This window comes from Thunnus albacares, chromosome 4, assembly GCF_914725855.1.
Source record: "Thunnus albacares chromosome 4, fThuAlb1.1, whole genome shotgun sequence".
Classification (NCBI taxonomy): Eukaryota; Metazoa; Chordata; class Actinopteri; order Scombriformes; family Scombridae; genus Thunnus; species Thunnus albacares.
Genome location: NC_058109.1, coordinates 20,841,284 through 20,862,420, shown reverse-complemented (window position 1 = coordinate 20,862,420; position 21,137 = coordinate 20,841,284). Strand labels below are relative to the sequence as shown.

The following is a 21,137-nucleotide window of genomic DNA, read 5'->3' as shown; positions in this document are numbered from 1 at the left end:
AATACAAAAAAAAAAACACACAAATCAGTCATTTCAGACAGACTTCATTTTGTAACTTGTTAGAGAGCCGAGTCATTTTTCTCACCTTGACTCTCTCTCTCATCTTTTAGAAGAGGCCACAATCCTTCAGGTTGTTCTTGATGATGACGTCAGTGACAGCGTCGAACACAAACTGCACGTTCTTGGTGTCGGTGGCGCAGGTGAAGTGGGTGTAGATTTCCTTGGTGTCCTTCTTCTTGTTCAGGTCCTCGAATTTGGTCTGGATGTAAGCCTGGGCCTCCTCGTACTTGTTAGGGCCTGAGGGACAGGAAGAGTTAGAGGAGCTTGATGGGTATGAGACTCAAGTTAAGAAATCTGCTGACAGGGTGAGACAGTTTCATTTGTTTCTGCTCTAGATCAAATAATTTCAGCAGTTCCTTGATTCAAGTGCCATTATCTTTGTAATGTCGGATTCATCTGCATGATTTTGTTACAGGAACAAAGCAGTACGACTTAACTGGAAACAATTGGAGGTATCGCACCCTACTGACAGAAAATTTAAATTTTTTTATTAAATAATTTGAATAAATAGTTCTTAATAAATTGAAGTTTTTAATCAGTCTGTACCAGTGTACTCAGGGAAGCAGATGGTCAGAGGGCTGTGGGCAATCTTCTCCTCAAACAGGTCCTTCTTGTTGAGGAACAGGATGATGGACGTCTCTGTGAACCACTTGTTGTTGCAGATGGAGTCAAACAGCTTCATGCTCTCGTGCATCCGGTTCTGGGTGGGACAGACACAAATGTGGAGATAAAGAGATTATTTGAGAGCACAACTAGGGCACATAAAGGAAATGAGTTCACCGAAACCTCGACCTCCCTCCCCATTTGAAATCATCCTGGGAATGGGCTTTACTCTAAAGTCATTTTTAAACCGAAGGAGTATAAGCGTAGCTTTCGGGCGGCGATCTCACCATCTCCTCATCCTCAGCCAGGACCAGGTCGTAAGCGCTCATGGCTACACAGAAGATGATGGCTGTGACTCCCTCAAAGCAGTGGATCCACTTCTTCCTTTCTGACCGCTGACCACCAACATCAAACATCCTGCAGGGAAACGCACACACACACACACACACACACACACAGTGTAAACATGCTGTTTGTGAGAGAGTGCGGATGGGCTTGAGCGCAGGAGAAAACAACAGTTTTTCAAACTGACAGAGCAGCCAAGCAGCTTCATGGTCTCCCTCCGGAGACATGTGTGTGTGTTTGTGCTCTCTCTCTCTCTCTCGCTCTCTATCCTGTGAATACATCTCTGCATTTTCCTCTCTTCAGGGCAGGGTGTTCGCTGCACAGGCCTTGTCATTTTTCCTGGCATTTGTTGGCACTTTATGTACAGTGCAGTTGCTGTGGTAACAGGCAGCCATAAGACAGGTTGCGGAGTGGCGGCAGCAGGTTTTTCACTAAGATCCTATATGACTTATTCATGAAGGTGGAGGGTACCTAGATGGATGAGAGAGGATGCTCGTCTGAACGGTGCCATCTAATATTAAGAAGAAGTTTTTCAGCCGGCAGCTTAAAGGTAGAGTGCGGAAAACGCCAAGTGTAACTGTTTGTAGTATCTCACAGTGACATGCTTTTTTCATTACAGTAGAACTTTGACTCTCACAGACAGTCAGCTTTGGGCTGAGTAAGCACAGCTCATTATAACAGTGACATACTTTAGACTGTTTACCTCACCAGCGCGCTCATTTCCAGCACTGCTTACACAAGCTAAATATATCACAGCAATTCAGCACTGAGGAGACTGCTCTAGGTAAACATACACTGGTTGGATTTGGTTTATGCCTTCCACGAAGAAATAAAATACATCAAGACATAAATATGAGACTTGAATATCACATACAGACACATTTCCATTGCTTCAATAATGTAGCTAAAGCGAAGCCCTGACTAAAAGCGTTCTTTGATCTTTGATATTTTACAATTTCCTCTGTTGTTTCTAAAGCCTTAGTGGTGACTAATGTCTCCATCAGATATGTGTTAGGTGTGTGTGTAGTGACCTAAATCTTCAGATTTCATTATCTGAGGAATATGTCATTACGAGTACACATGAAACAATGACAAAAAAAATTAAACTGTCATACATGCATATTATGTATCACTTTCCTAATAATTCCCATTACTCATATGTGAAATTCTGATAACAATCCAGCTACTCAAAATCCCACACATATGTGTCCTTGTCTGTGAGGGCGTACACACATTTATGGTTTGCAGTTTACTGAAAGTAGTCAATAGCAATAAGTATGAGGTTCCCTTTAAAAAAAAGGTATTCAGTGGGAAAAGCTGTTTGGAATACAGACATCTGAAGCTTAATTGCTGAAACAACACAGCAACCTCACAACGGCTCCACAAATCGGAAAACAAATGTTTTCCTTACTGCGAACTTTGACTTTTTGACTTTCCAAAAAGGGGAAACACCCAAATACCGCGCTGGCAAACAGTTTTAGTACACATAAATGTATGACTCATAAGCCCAGATAGATTCATTTTCCTCGGTTGCTTAGGCACAATCCTCAAAAGACAATCATTATTGTCAAAACATAGCGAAATACTCTGCATCAAAGGCTCATTTTCTCACAAGATATGCATTTTTGATTTCTTTCACATAGAGTTGAACTTTTTGAGTGCTATTATCTTCAAATAACGCAGTGATGCTTTGAGTAAGCCTGGGAGATTAAAATGGGTTTGACTGCTTTTCAAATGACTTGTATTACTCTCAGATGCATTTATTGTGTAAATCTTTGAGTGCAAAACATTCCCGGAAACCGTTGTGTTGATAAATTTCAGGTGGTGTGAGTAAGCCTAATCAAATAATTGCCATCACCTGCTGAGCCGAGTCCGACAGGTCCTGATGGCATCTAATCCTCTCTGATCAATTTAACTACTAGATGAAGGTCTAAACTATAGTCTCAGTCATTAAATATATGGCCAACAGTTTTAATTTTGAACACTGTTTCCCAAGATGAGCTTGAGCACTTGATCAAAACTCGTAAAAAGGAGAGTCTTACTTGAAATGCAGGTCTTTGAAGGTGAAATGTGTTTCCACAATGCCGGTGGTCTTGACTCGAGTTCGCAGCACGTCTTGCTGTGTGGGGATGTAGTCTGGCTTGGCTATCCTCTCCAAGTCATTTAGGTAGCTGAGGGGAGCACAAAAACAGATTAAATATATATCAAATTAAGAGTGTTGTTCTCTAACCTCGCAGAGAGAGAGAATCTTAAGGTGTTATGTTAAAGGTGTGGGCCTGAGGAAAGGTTCTTTGAGGTTAAACGTCTCATCTGTTCCCTCACACAGACACGAGAAAAACAGAAGTGCCTCATGCTGGCCCTCTAACAGCGCTGGCAGCACAGTGTCGTCTTAACACAGTCGGGTTCAAATTTACAGTCACATTACATGAGGAGTTGATGTGTGGGCACAGAACAAAACAAAGCTGCTTCTTTACCTCTGCTGATTCCATAAGAGCTCACATTGGAGTGTGAAATATCTGCAGTTTCCTCTTAGTTAAAATATAAATTGTCTCTCGTTCACACAAGCATTTTCATTTTCTTCACAGTTGTAAAAAAACTGGATTTTCAGGGCAAGTAAAATGAATAAAAATAATATCTTCAGGAAATCTTACAAATTATAGCCAAAGCTTCCCCTAAAACACAGTTTGTGACATAAAGTCAGCAGAAACAGGTAAAGTATGGTAAAGAATAGGTCTAGTAGCTGTAATAATTTCTGAATAAATCTTCTCTACCCTGCAAAGGGACACCAAGCCTTTAGTCTTTTCAGACATGCAGAAAACAACCTTCATTTAACCACTGATAAGATAGCCAAGGCCCTGCCCCCGATTCAGTTGTAATATATTATCGTCAGATTCCTCCTAATATTGTCTTAGGAAGTATCTGGATAGTTTTGATGCACTTAATTTAATTTGATCTGTGAAATTTTGCTTTCTTTGTCAATACTGACTCCATATTTTGGATTGTTTTCAATCTATTCAGAAATCTGTTTTTGTGTGTGCTTGCAGGCATGCGTGCAAACATGGCCAAATAAAGCATGCTGGGAAAGCCTGATAAAAGCATTAAACAGACCACAATCAACTTTTACAAGTATAATGTTACCATGAGAGACACACAAGGCTAGAGGCCAAACGTATTTTCTGTCCATTTTTTCAGCAGTATTCAACTGCGTAAAAAGACTGTTGTTTAACAAAGTGTTTGTGCTGATGTAATCCAATACAAGCCGCAGCCCAGGTGTAGATATTAGAGCCTTCGCACCACTACTTCATGCCACGTGTCTGTCAGTTTAATCATAATCCTGCTCCCCGCAGAGGTTCAGCTGCTTTTGTAGTCCACACATCAGATATTGTAACGCTGCTTGATTTGGCCACTGGGTTCATAAGCCTTGAAGATTAATTGAATATGGTTGGCTTACATTGTAATCAGAAAGGTTACTACATAGTAGAGCCTGACCAATAAATAGTTTGGGCTGATATATCAGCTGATATCAGCTCATTGCAGGTATACTGGTATTTATGTCAGCCCATAAATGACAGGAAATTGAAGTGCAGAGATGCCAAAGATACTGTATGTTTTGCAACAGTGTCACTATTCTATGGTTTGTTCACCGGAGTACTGACAAGTTTATTTTTCACCTGTAAAATGTCCTGTCCTGTATACTTCTTGGTCACAACTATTACAAAGTTATTGTTATTGATTGATATAACATTATCAGATTTTTAAAATTCTCAAATATCATTATCAGTATCAGCCTTAAAAAACCTGTACAGGTCAGGTTATATTACATATTGTGACAGAGACTCATCAATGGCCAAATAATGGACATTTCAAAGTTTTACAAGATATGTTAAAATCAACCTATCACAGCATAATCACATGTATTTTAGTCCACTGGTGGACAAAGTCCTAGTGAGAAAAAACAGTCAATTTCGACTGTTCAAAGCTGGTAAATATCGCTACACACAGAACAATTACGGGCAAGAAGAGACCATTTCATATAAACACAGATGTGTGAAAACGTTATCCTTGTTTCCTCAAATAATGGCAGATGGATCTATTATTTGAGTGTGTAGTTCATGTCCCCACGTCTATCAAATCGGTGTGAGAGAAGAGAGGTCTCTGTCTTTTCCTTCCTTTCTCTTGCTCTCAGCAGGTGCTCAAACATGGATTACAATGCCAGACTCATTTAGTCCTCTCTTACAGTAACTGACTCTCTCAGCACTCTACAAAGTCTACATGAAACATTGTGCACTGTCCACTCTCCCAGCATCTAACTGTGAGGCCATGTTAGCAGTATGCTCCCAGGTCAGGGTTGCCAGGTCTGTGTGACAAAACTGGAACAATGGCCAATCAAAACCAGCACAAAAACCTGTGCAACACCAGAACTCAAGATATGCTTCTGTCAAACCATATACACTGCTTTTAAAATCCAACTGCACTGCTATCATTGCCAAATGTATTGTAATATCTACAAAGTGACACCATAAATGCCAGCATTAAAAGCAGTTTTCTCTAAACAGTTCTTTCACCTAGGTCCTAAAATGGTGTTGTGTAATTAGATACAGTATATTATCATAAATAAAACTTTTTTGTAGTCTCAGGGATCCTGCCTGATGAGATTTAGTTATTCCATAACTGTCTATACAGAGTTGGGATCGAGAGGTGGGTGCTGGGCAGCAGAGAGGATTACAGCACGTCATGTGTGTGTGTGTGTGTGTGTGTAGGTGGGTGGCGTGTTGGTGTGTGTGTACTTGCTGATCTGGAGACCGCTTGGTAGGGTTTGGGTATAAATAAATTATTTCATATAAAATATGGATTTTTGTTTATAGATATTATTCATGCAATTTGCATGCAAAATAGGTCTGTCCAACCAGCAGACAGAAAATTCAACCCGCATCAAAAAACCACAGGAAAACCACAGAACTGGTAACCCTGTTCCAGGTCCCCTCTGCTTTAAAGGCCCCATGAAACAGAAGTTAAGAGTGTCTTTAGCTTCTGTACTATGACTTATTTCCCAGTGAAATGGAATATTTGAGTTGTGTACAGCTACAAGAGGGATTTAAAATCAAATCCTTTGCATTTGATTGGACTGCTAAAAAGTGGGTAGGGCTTTAGTTAGAGTTAAGCGTGATATGAAGCTGCAGAGAGAAACAGAGAAATGGAAACAACATTTTTGCCCACTGATATCCAAACACACATCTCTTCCTATCTCTCTCAATATTGCTCTGTTAGCTACTACAACCCACAAACCGTGAAGTGCGATTTTATATGACTGGTGTGGCTAGCTACTTGCCAAAAGTCACATTTTATTGGATGAACTATTGTAAACGCCCCTGAATGCAGAATGAGTCATCAAACATTTGAAACTGTTTTACAAGAGGAGAAAAGACAGGGATGTCGATGTAAAAATAGTCTGATACTGATTTTTTGACATATATTTGGCATGTAAGAAGAGATAAATGAACAATTAACACAGGGACATGGGATTAAAACTGGGAAAATGTATTTTTCATTTCATGAGCCTTTAACAAGAGCAGTGGAGCAGACATGGGGAAGTTATGATTATACTGGCCAACACAAACAGAACAATATCTCTCCCACTGGAAGCTGAATACTGCCTTGACTACAAAGCAATCATTTGTGAAACACTTAATGCTCCCCTGACAGTTTACAGCACATTCTGGAGGTGTCATAGTATTGTAAAAGGCCTTATGTGTATTAAACAGAAATAGGTGCAGTAATCCCTGCTGTAGCTCAAAGGCAGCTGGTGGGTAACGAGGCTGAGGCTCTGTTTTCTCTTTTCAGAGCAGCGATGCGTCCCCAAGGATCAGAGTGATAACCACCTCTCACCTCTTACCAGCAGCCTCTAACAATTACCTTATGCTCTCCCTGTCATTACACTGTTACATTATAACAATGTGGCCAAAACATGGAGCACTCAGACATGAGGGTCACTGAGGTAATTAAGACCTGGGGAGAGAGGCTGAGGTTGGCTGTGTTGTTGCAGATTAGCGACGCGACCGGTCGTAAAAGTGAAAGCCGCTGGTTAAACAAAACAGTAATATCTTCTCTATTCATAACTGTAGCTACTCTCTGTAGGGGCATTCTCTATGGCTACTGCTTTGACATGTAATATGATGACATTATTAATATATAATATGAGAAAAACAAAACCGGGAACCGAAAAACAATACCGAAAAACTATTGAACCATTTGGGCAAAGCTAATATGATGTTGGTGAGATAGAAATAGAGGAAAAAATGTAAAGTAACTGACAAAACTGGATATTTGGGCAGCATGGGCAACCTATCATTTTAGAGCTAGCTGTAGGAATATTATATAATATTATAGTAAGCTATAGTATATAGCTATATTAAGTATATTTACTGTAATTTACTATTCTGATAATTTTGTGGTAAATCAATGCAATACTACAAATTTTGCTAAATGCCTACTTTAAAATTTTAGGCTTTGTAGGATTTTGATGTAAAACGCATCACCTTTTAGTTTTAACATGAAGTAAGAGTGCAATAAATTCACCCTTTACATTCACACTGGTTGGATTTTTTTTTTTTCATCCACAACAGGGGAGACGTGTAACAACGTCACTCAACTATACACCTCCAGTAAGCAGGAAAATCTGTTCTTCATAATATTTTGGCGTACAACTGTCCTTGTTGGACTGTTCTAAGTATTTATGTATGTATTTCGCTTCAAGTGACACTTCCAATCTACAGAGCTGCCAATCTTCCAATTATCCATTATTTTGTCATTATCTATCTGTTATGTGATTATCAGTGTGTTTTTTTATTTCTATTTTTAATGTTATCATCTTTCAACACATTACACTACATATTATCCTCTCTGCACCATATTGAACACCACGAACATGCTGTTAAAGGTGATGTTTCTTTGTATATTGACATTTTGTGGAATTGACTGAGTAATGTGGTTTCTATTTGTCTGGTGAATGAATATTATTTTGTAAGACAATGATCCACAAAATAACTTTGATCTTAATTTAAGTTATTATGCCACTCACTAGGCTGCAGAGTCATTGAGCTGGTACTCTCGGGCCCGTGTGAAACAGCTCTGGACGCCGCCGTCGGCCCACAGCCGTTGGATGACATTGGACAGGTCCTCTGGCAGGATGCCCTGCTCCTCTGCTGCTGCTGACAGGGCAAACAGCTGGCGGGCATCATCCTGACAAGTAAAACACAAACCATCAGATAGGTCTCTTGAAATTATGAAAAGATAAAACATTTATTAACTCACATTATTTTTCTTTACAAGGCAAAACTTATAATAAAAATGACACTGCAGGATTTAGTTTATGATTTAGAAGTATTTGACAGTTCAGAATAACCACAGCCAATCAATTAGATCTGTATGATCTTTAATTAATTGCAAAATTCCAGATTGTAACATTGTTTTGTTTGTTGTATGTTCTTGTATATTGCACATGTATTGCATAAATGAGCCCTCATAGCAAATTGTGACTCAGGCTTTTTTTGATCATGTAACCAGCAGTAACAAGAAAAACAAAGCAAAAAACAGAGCAGAGTTTCATTCGGCTGGTAATATTCTACGTTAACCTGTCTGGCCAACATGAATCAGAGAGCTAGCTTGCCAACATACAAACTGTAGATTGCTGTTGTTGCATGTATCCATTGTGTGCTTGTGATAATTGGTGCTTTTAAAAAAAAAAAAAACAGCTGTCTCAATCTGCTTTACTTTGAAATTGCAGTGAAAAGGTACAACCACTGTGAAATAGTTGGTTCTACGAGGAAAAGAGAAACAGCGTTTTTCTTTCCATGTCAGGTAATTTGAAGTTCCTGCATCCTGGACTCTATACCGGTCTGATTTGACATGGTTTACAGTCAGGAGATGTAAAATCTGATTGATTTACTTGTCTGTTTCTTTGTCTTTCTCTTATGTCTTTTCAACAAAAGAGTGTTCCATTGGCCCAAGCCAATGTCTCACTGGCCCTGGGCTGTCACAGTTATCTACCATCAAAATGCACTGTAATGACTCCATCTATTAAGATGCAGCAACCTGGAAAAATAGATGCATCAAATGGCAGACAAGTCAATTAAACAGAGAACATTATACAACAAAGACACTGGGGACGGAAATCGACTTACATTAATATTTGAAGCATTTACTTTTCATGTCCCCTGCATGTACACACAACCTTTCCATTCACTGTTTTAACTATCTGAGCTATGGCTTAACCAGTTGACTGACAGCCACCAAGTCGATGGGCTATTTAAGAGAATAATATTGCTAGCAATGGTGAGGATTATGTGTAAACAATCAAAGGAAGGGTTTGTGGTTGAGAAAGGCATCTTCTACAGCTTACATCACCCTGATCGCACCATCCTCACTCCTTGTGATGGACAATGAACAAGGGGTCATATAAACAATTGATGTTAGCTATTGAGTACAGACTTCTATGTATTAGTTCATCATTGTCCAGTCCTCCACTCCATCTCAGCTGTAGGTCACAGTAAGTTAGCTGCCTTTTACTGTTTACCACATGCTAGCAATTAAATCCTGTGAGAGAATGCAAAATATGTGTCTGATGCCTTCACTCTCCTTGAACAACCCACAGAACAGGCCTTCAGTCCAGCTCAATACATAATAATATATAATTCAAGCACATCAACATCTAAAACTGTTATATCATGTAGTCATAAAATCTTCTGAGGTGTTTGAAATGGATCGCAGAAGAAATTATACATTTCTGGTGGAAATCCAACATGACATTTCTTGTCAAGTGAACAGCATTGGTATTCACAGTATTGGATACTATTTGGTTATAAATAGTTTGCACTCTTTGTCATGCTTAGCCAACAACGATGGCAGCTTGTTCCTCATGTATAAATCGAGAGATAAGACAAACAAGCTAAGTTGCGTGCTGTCATTGGAACAACACTGAATGTTGACTGTATTGCTTCTCGCTGTGTGAAGAACTTTGACTTTTCAATTGAAATCTGTGAAATGTGCCAGGATACTCAAATCTCTTTGCAATATAAGGGTTTTCCCTGCCTATCTAACTCAAAGGCTTTGTATTACTGGCCGCTGCCACCTTTGTTGAAATTTCTGGCATGTGATTTTGAGGGAACAAAAAAAGCGGAACTCAAGTGCGAGGACAGTGCAGCCCCCGGACAGTCTACAGCGCATACGCTAGAGTGATCTATCTCAGTAACAAACAAGACCTGCAGACCAACACACACCGCAGCATTAAACAACTTAAACCAACTCTGAGGTGAAGAAAGTAACTCAGTGCTCAGTCTGTTTCACCTCAAAAACCTAGAGACTATGTTTATTTATGTTATTTACCTAATTTATGTGCACTCGTTTCATTTCAGCTAGTGTGAGAGTCTCTACTGTGTTTTTCTGTCATTTATGGTCACGCTACTCTCCTCTGCTCTCTGTTTGTCACCACGGGCGGGGCTCAGCCCTCCGTGTGTGTGCTGCACACAGCGCAGCAGAGGAGAGACAGTGAACAAGGTGAAGTGCTCGAGTTGACGACAACTATACTCATTATGTTACTGCAACTGCAATAAAAGCTTTACAAGTAAAAAGCCGAGAATAGTTATTTATTAATGTAATCCACACAAAAGATGGACAGACTCCAAACGCATGAAAAATATCGCTGTAAAGAGTGTGATTTGCGACACAACGAAATAAACAACAGAGCATAATATAAAACAATATACGGTTTTCTATCATCACACAATATATGTTGTCATATTGCACAGCCCTAGTTACAAAAATACATGTCATAGTCTTCAATGTAGAATACAAGGTTTAGTAGCATGTTACCAACCATATACATTCATCAATTATACATGACATGCTGCTGCTCTATTACTTATTCCAATTTAGCTAAATTATGAGTGATCAGGTAGTACAGATTTCCCTCTGTAACCTTTATACACTCTTAGACACAAGGATTAATAACAAAATATGTTTACAGGATGAGTCGAACTCTGTGGTGCCACGTTGAAGTGTGTAAAAGGCATCACAGCACAGCTATCTTCTTTTCTCCACTTTTCATCGAGTCAAAATCTATTTAAATGTACTTTGATGAAGGACAGACTGCTTCATTCTAAATAACTTAGAAATATCAAATTATCTGTGAGAATTGAATATATGAATCACATTTGTGAGAAGTCGGCTCAATGGAAAAATGAATGCTATTTTCTCTTCTCGTGAGTAATGCCTGAATTTTATTTGATTCTGATTTTATCATCTCCTGGGGTGGTGCCCTGTTGAAAGGCAGTTCTTTAGTGTTTCTTTTAACAGCACACACACAAGGACAAAACATACGTGGCTCTGCAGGAGTCCATCTTAAGCATCTGCTACCCAGAGTGGGTTTCCTAGTAGAAACTGTCACATTTCACTCGAGAGAAATTCTTGAGCTGCATAATTTCTGCTGCCTAAAATCCTCAAGGCTAGATATGGGAGGTTAAGATAGCGGTAGAGTGGAGGTTAGGGTGGTGATTAGTAAATCATTATATCACTGAACAGAGTACAGCAGCTATATTACACTATACTTAAGCAGGTTCCCTGAAGGTTTGTCACTGCTTTTAACAGTTTTCTCTTATTAAACAACAGGTTAGTTTTAAATATTATGGCACTTAAAGCCATGTCTGTATTTAAAGGTTTCTGTAATATATGTTTATTTATACACAAGACATAAAAACAGGAATTATTTAGGATAATTGAAGATGCTCTGTAGCTGGCATGTCTTTCAGTTTTCAGTCTCTGCAACTGTTTTGTATTCCCAACATCATTTCATGTATTTCTTGCTTCTGCTTCGGCATTAAAACAGTTATTAATGTCAGTGTCGACTTTTTTGTTGGAGACCTACCGCTCTAGCAGCTTCCTCGTAGTCGATCTTGAGGTTGGCCATGGCTTTGATAATGGCCATGATGGACTGGATTGTGTTGCTGTAGACAACTGCTCTGTACTGCTTGCACTCATCCTCTGAGTATCCATCCTCATGGATAATCCTGAAAACGGAGACCACAGGGGGGGAAGGGAAAAGAGTGTAATTTATGCTAAAATCAAAACATGACAAGAAAACATTATTGCTGCATAAAATGCTGGTGAATATTGTGTTAGTCACCTGAAATTCAGAAGCTACAACTAATATGTGTTTTGCTTGGTTGCTAATGCAATGTAACGATTACTTTTATCATTGTAAAAACTGTGTTGTCCATTATTTGTTACAATAAACCTGATGTATTTAATTGACATTTCATCGGATTGAAAAAGAATCATCTAGTTTTGAATGTGTGTGATCACAAATCACAACACTGCTGGACAGAGGATATGATAGAATTCAGGCGTTTTTGTATCTCTCAGCTAGAGGACACTAAAACAAATATTTACTTGCTTTTGGAGAAGGGGAGGAAGACCGAAAGAAAGAGGCATGTGGTGGAGAAAGCACAAGGCTGAGAAAGCAACTGCTGGGCTGAGAACCAAACAGAATCATCTCCCCTGGCCCGTCAGAAGCCAGAGACCATAGCCACACAGCTAGGATGCTCATTGGTTGTGTGATGTGCTAAATAAGACCTCATTAAAATGCAAGTGAGCCCACTGTGAAACACAGACACAGCCAAAAGGACTGAAAGCCCCCACTGTTTCCCCCTCATCCACCACTACCTTTAATAATTTAATAAAATATCTTTGATTTACTTGATTGTGAAGCAATTTGCAAACTTTGTTTTTCCTGTTCAAACAGTTACTTTATCAAAATCTCACATTAGACTGCCACATGTAGACATTGTATAGCTGGATAAAAAATGTCATTCTGCACTTTAACACCTTGTCTAAATGCAGATTTTACTGATTTGAATGTAAGGCTGCAACTAACTATTATTTCTTATTTTTGATTCATCTGCAGATTATTTTCTTCTTTAATCCTTTAATAGTTTGTTCGATAAAGTGTCTGAAAATTGTGAGAATGTTCATTACAATTTACTACAGGTGATGTAATTCATCCTTTTGACTGATCAACAGTCTCTAACCCAAAGATATTCAGTTTACTATCACATAAGACAAAAAAATCAGCAAACAAGAAGCTGGAACCACATAATTTAGGTAATTTTAGCTTGAAAAACGACTTTAACGATGAACTGATCATCAAAATCATTGCAGATTCATTTTCTGTTGATTGACTATTCGCTTAATTATTTCAGCCCTATTTAGAGTCTATTTTGAGTCTTCTACAAAATATTCTGACTGTGAAATCAACTGTGAACATGTCTACAACTAGGAGGCACTCATGAACCACATTACCTTCCCTAAGGCATAATTCTGCATGAATACGTAGTGACAGACAAATCATGCCATTTTTTGGAGAATACCTAAATACTGGGACTTATAGAGATTTGTAAAAGGATGATTTGTGTAACATTTAAAATGTGTGAAACTCCCTACAACCTATTACAGAAAGACAGTATGAGCAGATATTTTATATAACACAAACTTAGATGAAATTTGTAGGGGTAATACTGAAATGTAGTAGAAATCCTACAAATGTAGCGTTTTGCATAAAAACTAATGTTGAAGATGGCTACATATGGTACATGCTTGACCAAAGAATTCAGGAAAGAAGAATTTAGCTTCTGCACCTCAGTTCTGAGTTCTGAACCAAAATGAAAAGAGCTTTATGAATGACAAGATGAAGGCACTATCCTCATCACATTTTACTGAAATCCGTTAAGTACTCTGAGATATCCTTTAACTATCAGACAAACAGAACTGAAAGCTCAGGGATGAAAATTATATTGTATGGACTTAGTGAGCTGCTTCTTTCTCATTTAAATATTTCATTACTGCCGTGTTAAAAATAACTCGCAAGTCGAGAGTGTTTCAATAGAGCTCTAAAACTGGATTAAAATTGATATCCTGTCATTAATGCTGTCATTTCCTGTGACTGTCACATTTTTTTCTACAAGCATAATCATCCTTTTTTATCATAACTTATAAATCTAGTGTCAACGAGAGAGTATTTTTCTGAACTTTTCTCATGAACTTTAAAACTAGATTCAGTGAAACCCCATCATTAATACTGCAGATTCCTGTGACTGTAACACTTTTGCAAGCACATTATATTTTTGTCAGCATTGTGAAAAGAAAATTTCACACATAGCTGTCTCTCTGAATCTATTATTTGTCCATCTTATAAAAAACAACACTCAAAGAAAACTATTGCTCATGTAACTCTGCCTTCAAGTCTAGTTTGGGTTTGAGGACACACTCAAATGAGGCCACACACACTAGGTTATGTTTGTTCTCTATTTTTAGGCAGCCAAAAGAATTCACTCCCACTCCTTACGGAGCAAAGAGAAGGCAGCAGTGTTGTTTTTTTCATTGCTGTGTCAGTATTCATAACACATTTTGACCCCTTAGCAGGAAAACCACAGGTGTAATTAACATCAATAACGACTGCATTCCAATAAGATTTACCAGTTACAGGGTACTGCACCATTAATGTAATTAACGACAACTGTGCTTCTCTTGCTATGCCAAGTCAAATTGTCTTGACCTGTATGTGTGGCTGTGCCATGTATGTGGGGGATTGGATATGTATGCTTTTGCTAGGACCAGTGTGTAGGATTTGGTGGCACCTGGCGGTGAGGTTGAACTGATGCCACTAAATTCTACACCCCCTTTAGAAGCAAACACATTAATTGTATAGTTGTTTGTTGACATGTGAGAGGATTTTAGAGAACAATGTATCAGAGTGAAATTGCTTCAGTGAGTGCAGGAACACTTAGCAGGGCTACTAGGAACTTAATGACATTCATATGCATCAGCCGTGGAGATGCACACTTAGCCGGATCCTCTCAACCCTAGTTTTAAGGACAAGTAGGGAGGGTTTCAGAAAGATTTGCAGGAGTGAAATTACACAGCCAGGAAATGTGTGGTTACATTCATGTTTCAATACACAGGGTGTAGGCTATGCAGAACTCAACTAAAACTACTGTTTGTGCACGTTCTCGCCCATATCTTTTTCATTGTATTTTGAAACGGAAAGGCTTTCAAAAATTGCTACCTTGTAATTGTCACTGGTCATGTCAGTTTGTACATATCATGCTATTTCTTCAATTGATGAACTGGAAAATAATTAAAATTATAGATAACTATGCACGATTTAAAAAAAAAAAAAAAAGCTCTGAGAATCAGTTCAAGCCCTGCATGCAGCTGGTGGCCGGAACAATTAGCACACCGAGAGAGGCAGTTGATGACATGACTCACTGCCTCTCGAAACTTTTGTGAACTTTTTTTTTTTTTTTAACTATTTCTATTCAGCATTGTAGATACACCATAACTCGGGAAACTGCATGACATATTTCTTGTCTCTAAAAAAAACAAAACAAAACAATGACAGTCCAGTGAGAGTAGGATTCATCCAATCAGATGTAAGAAAAGTTCACGCTGATGTTAAAGATGATGATGACGTCTGTCCTTAGCCTTGTCAGATTACAATCAGCACAGCAGTCGTTGTAGACTAATTTTGGATCGCACATATGCAAAAAACAGGATTTTTACTGAATTAGATGTAACCAGCAGGTATCCAGATAGACCCTATTCTATGCAGTAAGTGCACACCCCCAATCGATTTCATCAATGCCTTAACAATTGTTTCTCCCCTCCATAAAGCTGATGATAAATGTGGATTCTGCATTGTCTGATAATGGCCTGTCTCCAGCTTCTTGGCTCTGGGCCAAACTGTGTATATTACTCACTGTATCAGCAGGCAAGAAGATTGCATTTATTAGAGGGGGGACATCCCTGTATACAATATCAGATGCAGTGCAGAGGATGATACAGCTTGCCTGTGTGTGTGTGTTTGTGTGTGTGTGTGTGTGTGTGTGTGTGTGTGTGTGTGCGCGCGTGCTTGCCTGTCAGAGCAGAAAAGGATGTTTCCTAATAGAAATTACACTGGATGACTACATTTGGCACCTGCGTTACTTGATTTTGTATGGAAAGTATAGGTGTAATATGAATTTCAAGGTTAAGGTTAAATAATCATATTTTGAAAACTAAATAAACTACATCTTTTATAGATGAAGTGTGAAAAAGTTTTTAGAGCTTCCAGCTGATGGAACTGTTGTGGACTACCAAATAAACCCTCCTACTTATGACTATTACATCCTGGTTCATTTCCTGTCTTGGCATTTTAAGTGAGAGAACAGCAATAAACAGTCGAGAGCACGCTCTTGACAATTTTCCTTAGCTTTAATATATTTTAACAACCCAGATTTGTTGGATCAAACTATCTCTGATAACGGGACATTAGACCTGTCTCCTGTGATGTCAGAGCAAAAACGCACGGAGATACGTCTCTGTTGAATAGACCAGGGCAAGATTCAAGCCCAGGATGTTTTATCGTTAGGTGACATTTGTGCTGCACATTTGCTCAAATGTCCATCAATTAATGCGCAGCTATCATTCTTAAATTTATGTTTATGCAGTATAGTGATCCAGTGTTTCCCATACATTGATTTATTTGTGGCAGCTTGACACAATATCAACATTGACCACCACACATTGATTTACGATTTAAAATGGGTAAAATCTTATTAGGGTTCTTTTAAATTTATCTTATAGCAGAGATGCGTGCAGCATATTGATTCGCTCAGCCCCTCCTTGCCCCACTCTCTCCCTCTCTCTCCCTCTCACAAACACATTGACAATGGACCCGTCTGTGTAGCCCCTCCTCTCCGACACACTCTGAATCAAAACATGAAAATGCATGGGAGGAAGGATTTTTGTTGGCTTTTCCCTGCGGAGAGGACGGCTGGCCGACTTCCTGAATAGAATCAATCAGGAGTTCACGAATACTATCATGAACACCTCTGCACAAATTTGTCCAAAACTGATTTAATCAAGTTAACTCTGATAAGTTAGTCTATCAATGTTCTTAACACAATGCTGTCAATCTCGGACACTCAACTCTTCAAATAAGTTATTAGCAAGCATGTAAGGAGCCTAGCCAGTAAGGATAGCTATAAGTTAACCTTAGAGTACAGACGGGTTGTCGAGGTTAGCATGCTGTACATAGCTACATGCTATTTGCATTGAGTTTATATACGATATTATTTAATAATTAATTTAAGAAATCGTGTTGTACCTCCTTCCGTGCGCACCCACCCTGCCCCCCGGTCCCGGTCAGCTACCATCACAAATAGAATCAATACTATGGGAAACACTGAGTGATCCTCAGTCCTATTTGGAAACTTTCTACATTAACTCGTGGTGTTAAATCATATATTAATTTGTCAGACATGATGGGAGGAAAAGCAAAACAATGAGCAGTCACTCACTTCATCTGCTTCACAATGGTGCTCTTCCCTGACTCTCCAGCACCTGCAGAGAGAACAAAAACAGGCAGAGGTTAAAAATACACTCCCGTTAGCTGAGAAAAGTAAACAGGCAGCCAGTGAGGCCGCCTCACATCTGGACCGTTGTCTAGCTTGACCCCTCCCTTTACCTCCCAGCCTTAGTTTCAGCCCAGCAACAGATCTCAGCTCTCATTTTCATCCTGGACCAGTCTCCTGTTCTCTCTCACTGTACATCTATTCAGGAGTTCAGGTTGAGTCAGTTCTTTCTGAATTGAAATGGTAATACAGTGTTGTCTTAATTTCTCGGTGGAAACATCCCAGCCAGTCTCTCAGCCTTTGAAGACACACAAACCACCTGCTATCCTATTCTCCTCTTACTTATTTGAGATAAGTTACTTTATCATGGTTAACATTTTAATGGAAATGTCTTGCACTGACAGGATATAGGCTTTTCTTATCCACTGCTATGTTTATTCGAACAGCCTGAGGCAACCAGAGAGAGCTCATCTGCCACAAGGAATCTAACACTACACACACATAAGACACACACACCCAGGGGTGCCTGTCAGTGCACTCTCCACTCGTACTCGCCCGGGGTGAAGTCTTTCTGGGATGACCCTCAAAATACACTACTACACAGCATGCTCATGCACAGTGAAGCCCCTGGGTAGGAATGGGCCAAGACAGTTTTCACAGACAGCTGTCAGCCCTTACTTCTCTGTGGTATATGAGTTCAGACTAGGCTAAAGGGAGCAGAACATGCAGTTTGCCTTGAAATGAAGCCAGTTTTAACAGATTTCGGTAGTCTCTAAGGTGTCATTAGGTATCTTGTTGTAAACTGAGTGGCAGGAGTCATAAAGAAAACAAAGCCAAAAAGAGGAAAGGGAGGAAAGAGAGACAGAGAGACGCAGTGGGTTAAAAATGTCATGATAAGGAGGGAAAACACCGTTTTCTGTTTGATCACAGGCTGCATCATTTTAAAACTTTGTCATTGAAGCTTTCATTAATGACTATTGTAAGTGGGAGGGATAGTTGCCCCCGTTCCTAAAACATTTTTGTATCAATTCCACCATTTAACTTTATTCTGCTTCCTATTTTATATCAGACGGTGCACACGCAATGAATGACAGGACGTTGAAACGCTAGATTAATTCCTATTTGCTTACACCCTGTATGTTAAGCAGTTCTTGGATATCCATTTATTTATCCATGCAGCTGGCATGAATGACAATTTACAATACAGGGAGAGAGTCTGATTATAATTGTGCTTGTACCCAGGGTTTTCATAAACTGATATGAGGAAAATCTTCTGAACAACATATTGTAGTTTTTTAAACTGATTTATTTTCTTTATTCATAAGAAAAATTGAAACAATAAATGTATTACAGTGATCTTAGAAGGCAGAAAAAATCTCAAATCTCTCTCTGGGCATGTTTTACTTCAGAAAGACGTACAGAAATGATACTAGATGCGACCTGGTAAGATTGCTGTTGTGACTTTTACGGAAAAGTGACTTTGGCAATTATTCAGACATGAGACCAACATTTTCAAATTGCTATCAGATTAATGTAAAGGAGTGCATGTCTGAAAGGCACAAGCACATTATGGCATTCTCCATTTTACATCCACCTCATAGTTTTGAAGTCCCCACTCTTCCCACAAAGCAATTTGCAATTCACACTGTGATGAAGCACTCATCCATCTGCTATACAGTCTGTGGGCCATATTGTTAAGAAGGAGGAAAAGGGAAGAAAGAAATGCTATCTCTGGCTCACGGCATACCTTAGAGTGTGAATTGAAACTGTAAACAGATTCCATGCAGAGGGAAATGGGAAATAACTACAACGCAGGGCAATTCAATGGAAATGGGCAGTGTGCACCCCATATAAACCATATTATTTTGTCAGAATGCAGATGGAATATTTAAGTTGTGAATAAATCATGTGCCATTACAGACAAGCAGTGGTTCTACTTAAGCTGGTTAAAATTACACTATTGGTTTAAAGCCAAAAGGCTATGCAGCTATAAAATTGTACCTCCATACACTAACTCTATATAGCTGTATCTATCAAACTACCTCTCAGTTTTTAGAACTTATCAAGGAAACCTATAATCTATAATTTTGCACAAATAGCAACACAGTGAGACAGACGTGACTGACTTAGTCCCTGGAGCCTCTGTGGCTCAGCCACAGATATGCAAGTCACAGAAACTGCCAGAACATACTTTCTAGACCTGTGAGTTCATGACTGTGACTGACCGGGGCCAAGCTAGCAGGCCTGTCTCTCACCACACACACACACACACACACACACACACACACACACACACACACACACACACACACACACACACACACACACACACACACACACACACACACACACACACACACACACACACACTCCTCCTGAAAGTAGTAAACATGCCCTTTGGAATTTGTCCAGAGGACTTGAAGCTGCTAACAGTTAGAAATGAGTGGTGAAGTTTGGCACATATTTTGATGCCACTACTGCTTTGATTAACAAATAGGTAGCAGTTGCTCTCTTTACTGTACAATACAAACACACTTAACCTCCTGGCAGACTTTGTATATTCTCAGTTTTCAAGCATGCGCATGGGGAATCTGTCAGTTCAAATGATTCTCCTGCAGAATACAGTTATGTTCCTCTTTACACAAGAGAGTAAAATTAATGTGAGAAGACAAGATCCTAAGAAAGATACAACTGAAAGCACAGTAGACTGGTGTATAAAACTGGGATTTTGTGTACACTCCAAAAAAAGATTAAAAGTATACTGCTGCTGCAGTAATCTTTATTATTAGCACTTCAGCAACCACAATATACGTACACATATGCAGAGGCAAAGTACAGTCCTGTGCTTCACTGTTTGACTTTAATATTTCATACTTGCCAGCTGGCAGTAAAAGGCTGCCAACAACTGTACGAGCACATGTACTTCAATAAGACTGTTTGCAGAATTCCTCAAGGACTGGGCCCACTTTGTTTTTACTAATAAAATCTTAAGTGAATGAAACACACATTTAGTCAGACAGCTAGGAGTGGGGATATGCTGCAGGATCACTGAGGATCCTTTAGTCTTGGTCGCTGATGTGATACGAGTGGCAATCACTCTCTAGAATGGGGCAATAAGCGTATGTTGCTAGTGGTTCTGTGGGGAGAAGCTGTAGCTGGACCTCGGGCCTGATGACAGTCGGACTGATACTCCACTGATCCTGTCACTATTACACAACACGCTTTGTCTGATCTGTGGCTAATGCTGCATTATCACCATATCTCCCTTTGGACCATGGAGGCTCAGAGCTGCAGCTGCATGAACACACACATACACACACAGACCCATTTCCACATGCCCTTTTGATACAAGTACTTTCCAAAAGACTGTTTGGAAAAAATTTGTATGATTCAGCGCTGAACAGGCAGCGCTTCCCTCTACAGTAAGCTATAACTGGTGGCCTTGGTGACAGAATACACCATAGTCATCATCAGATTTCAAAATGCGCCAAAGTAGAACAAACCAAGTTGTAGCCTTGGCCTTGTTTTTTTGTTTATTCATCACAAACAGTGTATAATAAAATCAACTCGTAAAAACTAAAATATCACTTAATTGATCTTTAGCTTTTTGCTGCTAAAAATAAACTGAACTGACATAAAAATGTAAAAGGTTACACTGAAAGACAGTAATGTACTGTATATAACTAA

The 21,137-nt window shown here is 39.2% G+C and overlaps 1 protein-coding gene across 1 annotated transcript in view; it reads right to left on the bottom strand.

Moving 5' to 3' along the window:
* LOC122980724 (guanine nucleotide-binding protein G(i) subunit alpha-2-like) overlaps nt 1-21,137 on the bottom strand; it is a 64,047-nt gene that overhangs the window by 963 nt on the left and 41,947 nt on the right. Inside the window, exons 2-8 of the mRNA XM_044349023.1 lie at nt 17,397-17,439; nt 11,927-12,068; nt 8,087-8,247; nt 3,051-3,179; nt 951-1,080; nt 607-760; nt 86-297 (exon numbers count right to left, since the gene is read on the bottom strand). Coding sequence (XP_044204958.1) covers nt 107-297; nt 607-760; nt 951-1,080; nt 3,051-3,179; nt 8,087-8,247; nt 11,927-12,068; nt 17,397-17,439 — 950 coding nt within the window. The 3' untranslated portion in view covers nt 86-106. The remainder of the gene's footprint in view (nt 1-85; nt 298-606; nt 761-950; nt 1,081-3,050; nt 3,180-8,086; nt 8,248-11,926; nt 12,069-17,396; nt 17,440-21,137) is intronic.